Below are 13,810 nucleotides of genomic sequence, written 5' to 3'. Positions count from 1 at the left end.
AGGTTGTTAGGAAAAGTCCATTTTGCAATAAAATATTACAGCCTCCACAACTTTCTCACATACTTGTTTGTAGCATTTAAAAGTTCATTTGACATTTCTCCGATAGCCTGCTTAAAGGCATTTTGCATTATACATTTATAACCTATATATCACCTACTTAACTTTTATTTGGTTTTATGATTAGAATTAGTATCCAGTGCTTTTTAAACACAAACCATCCATTTACAATAAATAGCATCTGCTCTAAGTACCTGCCATTGCCCCAAAAAACATTTAATTCCATGAAATGTAGAAATGTATTTTAGAAATTGACAAATGTCCCTTTCAGACTAATGTTAGTATTGGATTTCCTGCTCCAAATCTGTGGTGGCTGTGGAGAACGGGGTGGCGCTGCATGTTTTTTTTTTCACCTATTCTTGAATTTTTTTTGTAAGTAATATGAACATAACTCAGACGCATGTTTACTCGTACGGATTTATCCCAGCCTCACACCGCACTGCCTCAGATTCATTTCTAAGCATAGTCACAGGTCAATCCTCCACGAAACGCGATCTCTTGAAAACGAACATGTAAATAACATTTTGTAGCTGCAGACTTTGACAGGAAATCTCTTAATTGTCCACAAGTGAAAAGGCAACACACAACATAAACTTTGGAGTATTTGCACTCCACACTCGGCTGTCAGAGGCCCCTGAGCACTTCATGTGATATGGGTCAATCTGGGTCACAATAACCTCATATTAAAACTGACAATCTGTGCTAAAACCTCAATGGCAATGAGTCATTTCACATTTGCTCTGGCCCAGTGGATAAGCATGCGGAGCCAAAACAGAGAGGATCAAAGTACCTCAGGGGACTAACAGAAATGGTTCGTTTTTTGAGGGTCGAAAAAAGACTGAACCCAATCCCCCAGACTTCCAGGGCCATAGCTGCGTTTGAGGGCGAAGCCTGCCCTACTGATGTCAAAGTCTCACAGGATGTGACACCCCCACACACATCCACACCGGTTATTCTTTCAAAACTCAGAGGGTGGAAGCATTTGATTTGAAATGTCCCAGCCTTCCTCTCAAGGTCCGTCACCGGGGAGCGGAGTTGTCACTCCTCATTTGCTTCTGAGCAGCAGCGGAGTGAAATGACCAATCCATAATGGCTCCCACCATATTGTGGTCCGACAGTGTTATGATGTCTGGTGGGCTGCAATAGGTTGTGACTCAAGCTGCCAGTCTTTGTTACTGCCCAGACAAGTCCTACTAAATCAGGATGGCTCATATACATATAAATACAGCCACTGACGGGGTGGCACTGATGTGACACTACACAAATGTAATCTCCATCTTCATTTGCTTTGTTTTATAGGTGCGAGAACAGTGATTACACATCTATTTGCATTAGTACACGTCATTGCACCCATTGTAGTAAAAGTACACGCTACAGTCATGATGAAACTCACATAGGAGCAACTACTTGATCATTGACTCTGAGAGAAAGGAGATATTGTGTGCTTGTGTGTAGAAGGTTGACATCCTCTTATACTTCTATAACTTATTACACACTTTGCATGAAAAAACAATATCATATTCGTACTTGCTGGGACAGTCACGCACACACACGCTCATTTATGCTCTGACACCATCACGTTTCTATTAAAACCACTCACTTGCAATTGGCTGACGTCTGCCGAAGAAAGGGGCTGCGGAGTGATTGATAGGCCGTCCATGCGCGCCCAGGTTCTGCGAGAGAATAGAGAGGCATACATCAGACAGGTGTCAAAATTCACAGGAGGGTGCGATGATGAAGAATGAAAGGAAAGAGGACGAGAGGGAGAGCAAAAGGGAGAAATGCAGGACAGAGTAAAGGGCATAGAGATAACCTGAAGGCTCGGGGGGGAAGAAATAGAAGCGTTTTGAAGTTTTTCTGACACCATCAGGAACATGACACAGCGTTCCTCATCCATCCCTAACTATTATGCAGTGTTGTTGCAAGTTGATGTTGAGCTGCATGTTCGCATATATACGACTAGAGTTTTCCACTAGGGGACACACCACAGAACGCAGACCCTTTGCTAGCAAATTTGCATTTTTTGAAAAAAAATTTAAAACTTGGCGACACTTGAGATCTTGTGCAGCCTCTACATCGCCCCCTACCATTACTGTGCGTACTGCATCTCCTGAACATGTCACTTGGTTTTCTGAGGATGTGCACAACCAATGCACCGAATGGATACAGATACGCCAGCCCATGATGTGTGTGCGTAGTTTAAGACAAGTGCATTTCCACCCTTAGAGTCTATGAAAACAATACAGAAATATCAGTGACGGATTATCGTGTTCCCGGTTGTATGTGACCCAGTAGACAGACACGAAGGTGCATTAGGCGTAAAGTGACAGAGCGACAGCCACGGGCCCATTAGGAGCAAGGAGACTGAGCGCCATGAAGACAGATGGGATGAAAGACAAGCTTGCAGCTAGCAGGGCCTGCATGGTGCCACCAGTGTTTTCACACTGTCGTTTAAAATAAGGAAGGCCATTAATAACCTCCTCACTGTGCTCTGGTCTGCTGCAGTCTGGCGCTTCTCGCTGAGCTAAATGTGGCGCTGCATGGCAGCAGACTGGCAGACTGTGTCAAAGAAAGCATATATACCTGAGGAGAGGGAAAGACAGAGAGGAGGCAGACAGAGTTTGTGTGTGCGCTTCTGAATCTGTCTGTGCTGCATATGTTTGAGTGCATGTGCTGTATATTTGGGTTTAATTGTATTTTTTTCTCACTTACTCACCTGTTTGTTTATGTGCCGCCTGTCTCACTGGGGCTGGATGGGAATCAGATAGCAGTGATGCAGTCAGGGAAGCCGCCAGCGCCGAGGTGAAAAGTTATGGCTGCCAGTGGTAATGACTGTGTTCCTTCTCGTCAAACCTTTACTTTGGCAGATGAACAAAACATAAAATTTGACAGGGGTGGAGGGGGGTGCTCTTTTTCCCCCCTCGTGATCCAAAAATATTACATGTACATAGCCACACTGTGAATTTGTTTTCGCAAAGATGGAGTGGGCACTTTGGTGGAGGAAAAAAATTAGTTTTTCCTGAGTGGCAAGGTGACTCATATAATTATTGAGTTATTTTAGGCCTCGGCACTTTTAAAACAAACCTCTGACAAATGTTAGACATTTGATTTATAATAAGCATTCATTTACAACTGGCCTGCCTTTGACTAACCCACACAACTACACTGGAGTGAAATTGAAAAATCTCAAATTGCTGTGCGAGTCCATCCATTTATCGGATTTTCAAAGTGATACTTAAAACGTGTTGATGCGGGGGGGAACAGAGGGATGGTTGAAGATGCATTTAAGGATTTTTGTTCATCTCTGTGCTGCATGTTTCTGCCTTGAGGGGATGATTATTCCACCTTAAGACAAGAAAAGCTAACTGGATAAAAGATTGTCTTCAAACTTGCGTTCAGTATTTCAGTGAAAAATGTGACAGGGTTTCCTTATTGGACTATTTTACTGAGGTGAGAACAGTGTGACCTAATACTGTCAAACCAATGTGAAACTCTCGTGTGAGTGGCTACAGCACGTTGGCATAATCTGTAATGTGAGCACATTAGTGGTTCTTACTGACTCCGAGAACAAACTAGTGCCGTTTCTCAGCGCTCTGGAGTCACAGCAGCTTCGCACAATGTCAGCAGCTCAGACGCGGCCAATGTGTTGCACCAGGTTAATTGCAACGGGCAGGAGGATCAAACAGTCCCTCTGTTCTTCGGTCCCAACACAAATACATGAGGCTTTCCAAGAGAAAAGGTCCCTTTGTTTGACAGGAAAAGACACGTGAGCTTTTTCTGCTGCAACACGTATTACTCAGGTGAGAAAACCCAATTAAGAACATCTGGCAAAGGTTCTCCTGACACATTATGCTAAACACAGCGTTGTGTTTCGACATATTTTGCTGCATCTTTGTGTGCACACAGTGTTGAGCATCTATTATCAGGATTTGAAATGCTTTATTACCACGCACACACAATTTATAATCAACAATTAGCACACTCACTCTGACATTTGTTCCTGTGTAAATAGGTGTCAGTGAAGCAGTTCTGGATGCAGATGTGGGCCACATGTAAAAGCCTTTCCTAAAACAAGCACTGGGGAATAGCAAAATCTGTGCTTATGCTGTACCTCTCCAGGAGGGACTGGCTGCCTCCCAGACTGCTCTGCTCTTAGATCTGCTCCTCAGAATAAAAACAAGTCTGAATCAAATCTGGGCATTTAAAGATACAAATTCAGATCTTTTCCTCAGGAGGAGTTTAAGGCCAAATTTGTAAGCCTCCCAGTTGTGCCCAGATATTCAGAGGATCAATGTTTCACAGCAGACTCACTTTTACAGAGGGAAATTTCTGTCTAACGGAACAAAGGTTTCCTGTTTATCCTCCTGATGTGGGTCAGATTACATTTATGATAACAGTAATAACTAAATTGTAGCTCCGGAATGTGGCATCAGTCTTCACACACAAAACCATCCATAATAGAGGAAGTAGACTGCGCTCGCCTATCCGAGGCACAATCGGACGACCAGCGTGTAAAACAAACACTTGTTTTCAAAGGAAAGGAAAATAAATGCTGAGGCAGAGCTGGAACAGAGTACAAGGTGCCTGGCAAGACAACAATGAACAGTCTGAAAAAGCTACACACACAGTACAGATGAGGGTCATGGACAAAACAATAAGGCCGTGACTGGCAGACAGACACACACACACACACTTCTTTGCAATCAGTCATAATACAAGACAGAGGAAGTGGGAGAGTTTTGTGCCGAGGCCTGGAGGGCTCAAGGGGAAGAAGAGCTAAGCATGGGAGATGAAAAATGAAAAAACTCATAAAAAACTACAGCTCATAGTACACAACCTCAAATGGAATCCAAAAACGTGTTTGTTTTCATGTTTCTTTGTGCAAGTCAGCAGAAATGACTCCTCTGGTAGCTGCCTGCAGCGCATGGTACAGTAGGCACACTCATGAGCAGCGGGTGATGAACCAAAATACAAGTCTACGACAGAAGTGTAGTACCGTGTTTGTGTTTGGGATCATGCTCAGGGGGCACAGGGTGCATTATACAAAGAGGTACAACAAATCAGGCGCTGACGATGGGCCGCGCAATCATGGGGGAGGCTGTCTCTGCACTCTGACGTCACCGCTGACCTTTCGTGTATTTACAGAGGAGGTTTGATTTCCACTCTTTTTCCATGCTCACACACGAGCCGTTGTGAAGACGGCTCGGGAGGTAAAAGAGTAGCTTTGTCCCGACCTGGACGGTGCGCGCTGGAGTCATGTGCCTCTGCCAATCCCGACGAAGGGCCCACAAGCCGTGACCATTGAGGAAAGCACAGGCATCACCTGTTTTATATTAAATCAGTCAGATTAAATAAGGAAGCCAATAACCTGCAGCTCACAAGGTGCATTTTTAGCCAAATTTGACCCTCGGCTGCTCTGATCATGCTTGTTAAAATGTTTTCAAACCGAATGGAGGGTGAGGACAGACACGCTTTGCAGATCATTTCATGAATCTGCCCCTGTCATATCCAATTACACCTACAATGATAAAGAGCCCTCGCTCAGTAATTCAGGACCTAAAAAACGACAAGGAATCTTGTTTTCTTTTTACTTCTTTTCCTCTTTTGTGCATAGATTTAACATTAACATGACAAATCACTTGCTCTGTGACTAATTTATGTTTTTATGCAGCAACATAAACCTTCTGATGCACAGCCTATATGCTCCTCATCCTTCACTTTATGATATATTCGAACAAGTATGTCATTATCATACAGTAGCAACATGAAGACATTTAAACAGCCCCCTTCCAAATACTCCTCCTGACGCTGCAGACAATATTGCCCTCTACAGGGCGTACATATTAGTCACGCTTGTCTGTCGCAACTCTTTTTTTTTGGGAGCAGGACGAGGAGGAGGAGGAGGAGGAGGAGGAGGAGGAGGAGGAGAGGCAGTGATGAGTTAAAGAGACACAGCAGCACATGAGTTGATGAATGTATAACTACACAGTGTTAAGAGAGGGATGGAGGATCAGGGGCCAGAATCTGCTGTGCTGGGTTGTCCTTAATTTTTTATCCCTACTTTGTTTAACATGCGGTGCTTTGCAGTTGACCTGGAGGTGGCAAGAGAATGAGAGATACAAATTGTGAGAGGAAATAACAAATCTGAAATTGTTTTATTTAAAAGGACCTCTACAAACGATTTGTTGTTGACGTGACGACAATAATAATAATGTTTTTTCAATAATGTGAAATTGAATTTGAAAAATGATTGAAAGGGCTTATCAGAATAATAACTCCTAGGAGCATGGGCACTAATCTATCAATTATCTCTGCATATGAAAGACAATTAAAGTGAATGAGATGGTCGCATGAAGGACCTGGTCAGTGATCCAGGACCAGCCAACGCTTTGCTTCGAAAGTCGATGAATTCAGTGTCTAGTTTCCAAATTGGCTGCATTAAATGAAAAGAAGAAAAGAAGACAAAACAGGTCTCTCATCACTCTCGTGGGAGTGAGACTCCTATTTTCTACAGAATGTGGTGAACTGTGGTCGTCTTTCAATGAGAGATGCCACGGCGGCAGAACAGCGAAGTCTCCCGAGATCCGGCCGAGGGTTCTGCCTCACCGTGACACAAGATGGACCCCAATTTAGGACACAAAGACTGGGTCAAAACAGCCGGAGGTGTAGCCTTTCCCTGAGAGCTTTCCCTTCCGTTTCTTCTTCAGTGTGTCCACGCTCTTTTATTTTTTCCCTCTGCGCCAGCCTCATCTGCGTCACCCTCCCATCGCTCTCCTGTTTTCCTCCCATCTACCCCCCCCTCACTCACTTTCCTTTCATCCCCCTCTGTTAGGATAATGATCTCTCTCTGATATAGTTTACCTCTAATGTTCATTTCCTGACTCATGTGCTCATTTACAATTATAAATCTCCTCCGAATGCAAATGTGCACGTCGCCTCACTTTTGACGGCGAGAATTTAAAACAGAGAAATCACGGAAAAAGGTGTATGTGCTGTATTACCTTTTCAGTTTGCACGCGCAGACACGCTATGGTGAAAATTAAATGACTTATCCTCAGCTCTGCTAATAAATCTATTTAAGTTAATTTGGTGATCTGAGGAACCCTTGTACTAGGCGCAGACGAGCTACTCCTAAACTCATCTGCGATTTGAGGTAAAGGACCCTCTCGAAATCGCCTGCTCTCACGACTCACCTTCCAGAGAAGGACAGAGAGACCCTCCAACCACTTCTACTTCTAACTATTATGGAGTAAATCACAAACATGTCATGGCCCCATCCTCTGGGACTACACACAACCTTAGCTGTCCTGCACCATGTGACTAACTAACGTCCTCCGTTGCGTGGCCAAGGACCCACTCAGCCCAAATCAGCCCACATCTCTTTCTCTGAGAAATGGGCCTTTTTTATCTGTCCACACTCACTTCTTTCCTCCAGGCATTGACATTTAATCAAACCCAAATCCCATTGTGCCTATTAACATATCAGGCTGATACGCGTTGCTGTAAAAAAAGCGTGAGTACAGGAACCCGGAGCAGAACATTACCATAACTCCTGCCTATTTTCTCTTCTCCGCCCACATGTAAAAACTGCTTACCTGGCAAACAGCTCAGCATGGAGCGACATTTTCTCTCCCTCTTCCCCCCCGCTCCCTCCGCTTATCTTTTTTAGAATGTGTTAATTATTTAGCTGTTGGTGCTTGTGACTGCGTGCCAAATAATACTAAGACAAGCTACGCACCCAATGCAAAGGCAATTTGAATATTTCACCAGACCATCAAAAGGATTTAAAGTTTGCTTTCGCCTTGGCTGTGTCTGTGGTTTTTAGGGATGCTTAGTGCTCTAATGGACGACATGGTTTCTCTGCGCGCAGTTAAGTCTTCCCAATATTAATCATCATGAAGGGACTTGGATATGAAGTGTGGAACGACTATGAAAAATGGTAATGATTATGAGGGTCAATACCTGATAAACTGCTTTATTGGACAAGAGCTGTTTTCTACAGCTCAGCAGATACTGGCTGCTTCGCTCGTGACCTTGGTGAAGGTCTCTCTGCTCTTGAGCGGCTCTCAACACGTCTGACCCTGTTGGCAGCCGTTCATGTATGTCAGGGCCATATGTCGTGTTGTGTAGCATCCCCCATGCTTCCCGGTGCAGCCTCGCTACCTGAGACCAACCACGGCCAGACTGGTTGTCGGCCTCCAGTCGCAGCAGGCAATTACTTCCCCCCAAAACTAGGACAGTTCTTGGTGATGACAGTCACCAGAGCACAATATTTAGTGCAATGAAAATACATTGTTGCTGTCAGCAGTGTTTAGCGACAGGATGACAAGGCAGTGGGAATGGAACGGGGCCATGTTGTACAAAGAGGATTACGAAGACAAAACAATTTTGACAAGTCTGAAATTTGAGCACACTTCCAGGGAGATATGAGAACTATAAATGTCAAGCTGTGTGTCGGAGGGATGGCAGCTCGCTGTTCTTGTGCGCCCCGGTGAATGCGATGAAAATACAGACATTGAGTTTCTACCTCTGGACTCAAGACTGACACTTGACTGAAAAGCTCTTCTCAAAGTGGCAGCCATCAATGCCACACCGAACAAAAGACCTACCTCCTTCTCAGTGGAGCATATTTTCTTTCAGTGAAACACAACAAATAAATAAATTAGTATGAGCAAGGGATGATTGTGCAGAGTTACAAAAGACAGGCTGCGCAGGAACATTCACGTCCTCATGTATAAAAAGAAAGCTGGTTTTACCGATGCTGCTTCATAATTCTATGGTGCTTTCTCATTGTTACATTGAGAAGTGTAAAATAATGGAATCTGTGAAGCCGTATTCTGGAAGTAAAAAGACTGATAGCTACTTAATCACAAAGTTCTTTATGTAACTCCGTTAGATAAGCCATCTCTCTTCTCCACATTTTAATCAACATAAGTAATGGCAGCCCCTCAGCTCAATATACCTGAGCCATCTGCTGTCTAATACCAAGGATTTCACTCAGTACGATTGCACAACCTGAGCTACGCCTCTCACTACATCCCGATCAGGATTATGGCTTTGGCAGAGAACAAAATTTGTTTTTGTTCTTTGGTCTCCAAAGCTTTTTGACTGCCAATCTGGCAGCATTGTGTTTATAATACACAAGCTGCAGGCAGTGGTTGTGAGCTTTGTACAGTCGGGTTCACTTCGAATTAATTTGATCCTTTGATGGGGCACTGGGGTGTCTGGTTATATTATTCCACAAATCAAATAACATAAATTTAAGGCCCTGTAATAATGAGAAGACACGGCTCTCACACACTGGCAATCTCCAGTTGTATATCCTTATTATAATCCGTCTCTGTTGTATATTTGCAATATCTTCTTTTTTCTTTACATCAAAATTCATTAACACATAATCTGAGTGTTATGATAAAAGTGAGGACCTCGATCTTGAGCACTTGCTTATACATGATTTCACTGATCAAGTATGAATGAAACACAAACCAGTATAGTATATTTCCCGAGTTGTCTTGAGTAATATTATTCTACCGTTTTATTACAAAAAATACAACCAAATCCTTATAAACATATATAAATATAATAAAATCTCCAGACAAAACGATCATATTATATTTTTCTGTATTAAATCTGCAATATTGTCACTTAACCCTAACCCGGAATGACGTCACATCAGAATAACCGGATTGAGACTGTTCCAGTTGCAGAGGAACAATATTTATGTTAGCCAGCTAGTCATTGTTAGCAAAAACAGTTCATAATAACGCAGTACTCTGCATTTCACACATTCTAACGTTGTAGTAAAACGTTCGCACTAAACATACACATTTAATGAATAAATGAATATATATGAATATAGAAACTACAGCTTTCACGACTCATGATACACCGAGGGGCAATCTTGGATTTCGAAGTCGGGGATGGTGAGGTTCCTCCGACTTTCCAAGTTGAAATTCGAAAATTGAGGGGGCGCTTGTGAAATTAACTTTCAATTTGCAAGAGGGGGAAAGAGCTGTTTCTCCATTCAAAGGTTACAAAGTGTCACTTTAATGATCAAGGCACATTTTAATAGGCTATTATTTCATTCCAGAGATGTGAGCGTAATATTATGACTGAGCCCATTTTTCACAGAAATGACTGACCAAGGACAAACATCAGTCAACTATGCCACAAGGCAACACTGATTAATTAATTTTCAATTGAGCCTCTGGAGAAATGAGTCATTGACCGTTACACAAGTCCTGCAGTAGCCCTTAAGAAAAATAACCTAAAGAAGGTAAGGGCCTCTCAAGAGGTTGGCACCTCCTTCGATTTAAAGGTTCAGTGTTTAGAATTTAGTGATATCTAGTGGTGAAGTTGCGGTAATGCACCTTGACAGTGGTTGCCAAACGCCAATAAACCAAACAAAGAAGAAGAATTTGTATGTTGCAGTTGAATACCTCACCCTTACCTTCCAAACATGAAAGAGAACCTGTGGTAGCCTTCAGTTGTCATAATGGCGGCCTCCATAGAGAGGAGCCGCTCCAGATGTAAATATAAAGTATTTAAATATAAAGGGCTCATTCTAGGGTAAAGAAAACAATTTGGATGATGAAACACAAGTGCAATCATCGCTAGGACTATTTCACATTCAATTTCTGCCAGCCAATCCCTTTCAGCTGAATCTTACACACTGGACCTCTAAAGGTTCAGTGTGTAAGATTCAGTGACATCTAGTGGTGACGTTGCACATTGCAGCTGAATGTCCCTCACCCTCCCCTTCCAAACATGAGAGAGAACCTGTGGTAGGCTTCAGTTGTCATAAAAACTCAAAAGGTTTTTAGTTTGTCCAGTCTGGGCTACTGTAAAACAAACAAACATGGCAGCCTCCATAGAGAGGACCCGCTCCCGATGTAAATATAAAGTATTTAAATATAAAGGGCTCATTCTAGGGTAAGGAAAACAATTTAGATGATCACACACCAGTGAAAACATCACTGGGATTATTTCACATCCAGTTTCCCTTTCAGCTGAATCTCACACACTGGACCTTTAAACACCACCTACCCTCGCCACACATCCACCCCCCCCTGACCCCCCCCTCACTGTCTCGGGGATGGTGTGGTCCAGGAAGCGCGCCTCTCTCCTCTCCTCTCTCCTCCTGTTGAAGTGGATCAGCTGCAGAATGGTATCTCCCTCCGCCTCCTCCTCCTCCTCCCTGCTCTCCCGGGTGGATCGCGCCGCTGAGACCGGGCAGCCTGAGCCTGAGCGCGGACGCAGGGGCAGGTTGCTCACCGGCTCGCTCTGCCTCCTCCGCCACCGGCTGGATGTCGCAGCGAAAAAAACCTTCCGCCAGGTTTAAAATAGAGGCGACTACTTTATATTGAATTTGTTTTTCCGGCTCCGGGCAGGAAGCGTCCCCCCCCGTCCGCCCCCCCTCCCGCCTCACCATGGCTTCCAACTTCAACGACATAGTGAAACAGGGATACGTGCGGATACGGAGTAAGAAGCTGGGGGTGAGTACTGTTGCACTTGCTGCCTCGAGGAGGAGGAGGAGGAGGAGGAGGAGGTTTTTGGAGGATGAAGAAAGCATCAGGGATTAAGACAGAGGCTTTAATTGCTCCGCAGGCAGAGCAGAAACAGATTAGAGCAGTTTCTCTCGGAGCAGAAATACTTGACAGCTCAGTGTCAGGTGCATGTGGCTGTAAATCCTGCTTCCTGGTTTCTGAATCACTTTTATTTCTTAAGAGAAAGTTTGGATCGAGCCTGACCAGTGATCAGATTGTGTTGGGCTGCAGAATGCGTGTGAGACAGGACTCACTTTTTCAACCTCAATTACAATAGTAAACTAAACACACAGAGATAAAATGCTGTGTAAACAAAAGGCTAATAATCTTAAATTCTTTCAAAGGATTATGACTGACAGCAGCCACATCATACAATTTTAACAGTCATTTAAAATACATCCCTTTGTAATCGTGTCATTAGGAAATTACTAATATTGATTTCCTGATTAAAAGATTTTCCGAGACAGATTTATCGGCCGATATACTGTATATACTTGAAAATAATGTCAATTCACTTAAGATGTCGACAAAGAAATGTAAACAAGGCTTGATTTTTGTCGAACCGTTAATTTCTTTGTAAATAACTATAAATACAAAGAAAACATAAATGCAAGCAAATGTATAGAGCATGAAAGCGTATACCTCCGCCAAGGCCTAGCAGTCCCCTTATGAAACCACATTAAATCTCACTAGATCTGGATTTTGATTTGGATCTTTAACCATGTTTCACATGCTCGTAGATATCAGTTCCCTAAATGTGCCTGATATTTTTCATCAGCATCCATACATCCATGAATTATTCTTTCTCGCAGTGTTAAAGAAAGTGAAAGAAAAAAAATCCCGGATCCGCCCTCTGATCCATATCCGCGCTAAAATTTTACGAGTTCTTCTTTCACCCATGCTGCATCCTTCCAGTTTCACAGTAATCCGTCAAGAAGATTTTGCACAATCTTGCTTACAAACAAACAGACAGCAGTGAAAACACAACCTCCATGTCCCAGGTAACAATACAAATTTTTTCCCCCGAAATGTAAACAAATCGCTACAAAGCTTCATATTGGCAAACGGCAATACCGATACGTCTGTGAAAGGCTTATATCGGCTGATTTTATGAGCCAACCGCTAATTCATTCGTGCTCTAATTAACACTTTGTCATACGAATTCCAAGATGGACAACATAATAATGGGAACATCGTTTATCACGCCGCTGTTATCCATCAGCACAATTCTTACTGTACTTTTAACTCTCCTTCTGCCCCAGCGAATTATTCCCAGTAATGAAAAGTCTCATTGAACTCCGGCTGATTCTGAGTGATTGCGGCTCCTCAGTGTCACGATAATGGATTTCCATTGAGATACAGCGGGTAGGGGGGGGGGGACGGCTTAACTGCTTATATTGAAATGAATGATATGTATATTCAATTATGAGTGGCTGATTGTCTGACTCATAAAGCCATCTGCTTTTTGTTCGTACTTCCAGCTCATTACGCTAACAGAACAGGCACACTCCCTCTCCCTCTGATGAAGTGTGATGATGGGGGCTAATGATGTCTGCCTCCTCACATCATCACCTGGCTTCATCAACACCATTTCCCCATTGTTTGCTGCTTTTCTTTTGACGACTCTTTGAGAGCGATCATTGTCGAGCAAGAGCGATCTTTGCTTCCCCTAAAAGACTCGCACAACCTAATCCTGACATAACGAAAGCACGGCACATTTTGTTTGCACGCAAATTATCTCCTTTACAGCTACAGCCCGACCCCATTTGTTGACATCTTGCTCAGGCTATTAGCTGCGTGCATCTATGAAAAGAGGCAATGCGCGGAAGAGCCTATGACTTTGCGAAGCCGATGAGAATGCATGCTGTGTCTGCTGTGCTTGGAGGTATGGATGCTGTATCTCTCCCAGGTCCACATCTCATCCTGCTGTTTGCGGAGAAAAAGTGTTTGTGTCCCGGTCGCCCACTCCCTCAGCCCACAACCCGCTTGCTGCTGTTTCATCATAGAAAAGCCATGCTGCGACGGCCTCCGAGGACCCCGCTGGTGGTTGACAGAATGAAAAGAATTATACGTCCACGCTAGGGTTAGTTATTCTCATTCGGAATCGGATAGAACAGAACAACAAAAAGGAGCAGGGATAGGGATCTGGATGCCTCAATCAACAGGCACTGATACATCCCTGTGATTATTTCTCCTGTTTTTACCGC

At 43.5% G+C, this 13,810-nt stretch overlaps 1 protein-coding gene and 1 long non-coding RNA gene across 3 annotated transcripts in view; one reads left to right on the top strand and one right to left on the bottom strand.

Annotated features, from left to right (window-relative positions):
• LOC118098430 overlaps positions 1–11,246 on the bottom strand; it is a 28,170-nt gene extending 16,924 nt beyond the window's left edge. Inside the window, exons 1-3 of the long non-coding RNA XR_004694171.2 lie at positions 11,143–11,246; positions 2,774–2,915; positions 1,658–1,730 (exon numbers count right to left, since the gene is read on the bottom strand). This is a non-coding gene — a long non-coding RNA (uncharacterized LOC118098430). The remainder of the gene's footprint in view (positions 1–1,657; positions 1,731–2,773; positions 2,916–11,142) is intronic.
• Positions 11,247–11,257: 11 nt separating this feature from the next.
• The window catches only part of dok6 (docking protein 6), a 42,945-nt gene continuing 40,392 nt past the window's right edge, over positions 11,258–13,810 (top strand). For both annotated transcript variants that reach the window (XM_035142231.1, XM_035142230.1), the window contains exon 1: positions 11,258–11,552. In XM_035142231.1, coding sequence (XP_034998122.1) covers positions 11,487–11,552 — 66 coding nt within the window. In that variant the 5' untranslated portion in view covers positions 11,258–11,486. The remainder of the gene's footprint in view (positions 11,553–13,810) is intronic.

The sequence above is a fragment of the Hippoglossus stenolepis genome, chromosome 19, assembly GCF_022539355.2.
Source record: "Hippoglossus stenolepis isolate QCI-W04-F060 chromosome 19, HSTE1.2, whole genome shotgun sequence".
Taxonomy (NCBI): Eukaryota; Metazoa; Chordata; class Actinopteri; order Pleuronectiformes; family Pleuronectidae; genus Hippoglossus; species Hippoglossus stenolepis.
This window is presented reverse-complemented; position numbering and strand designations above follow the sequence as displayed.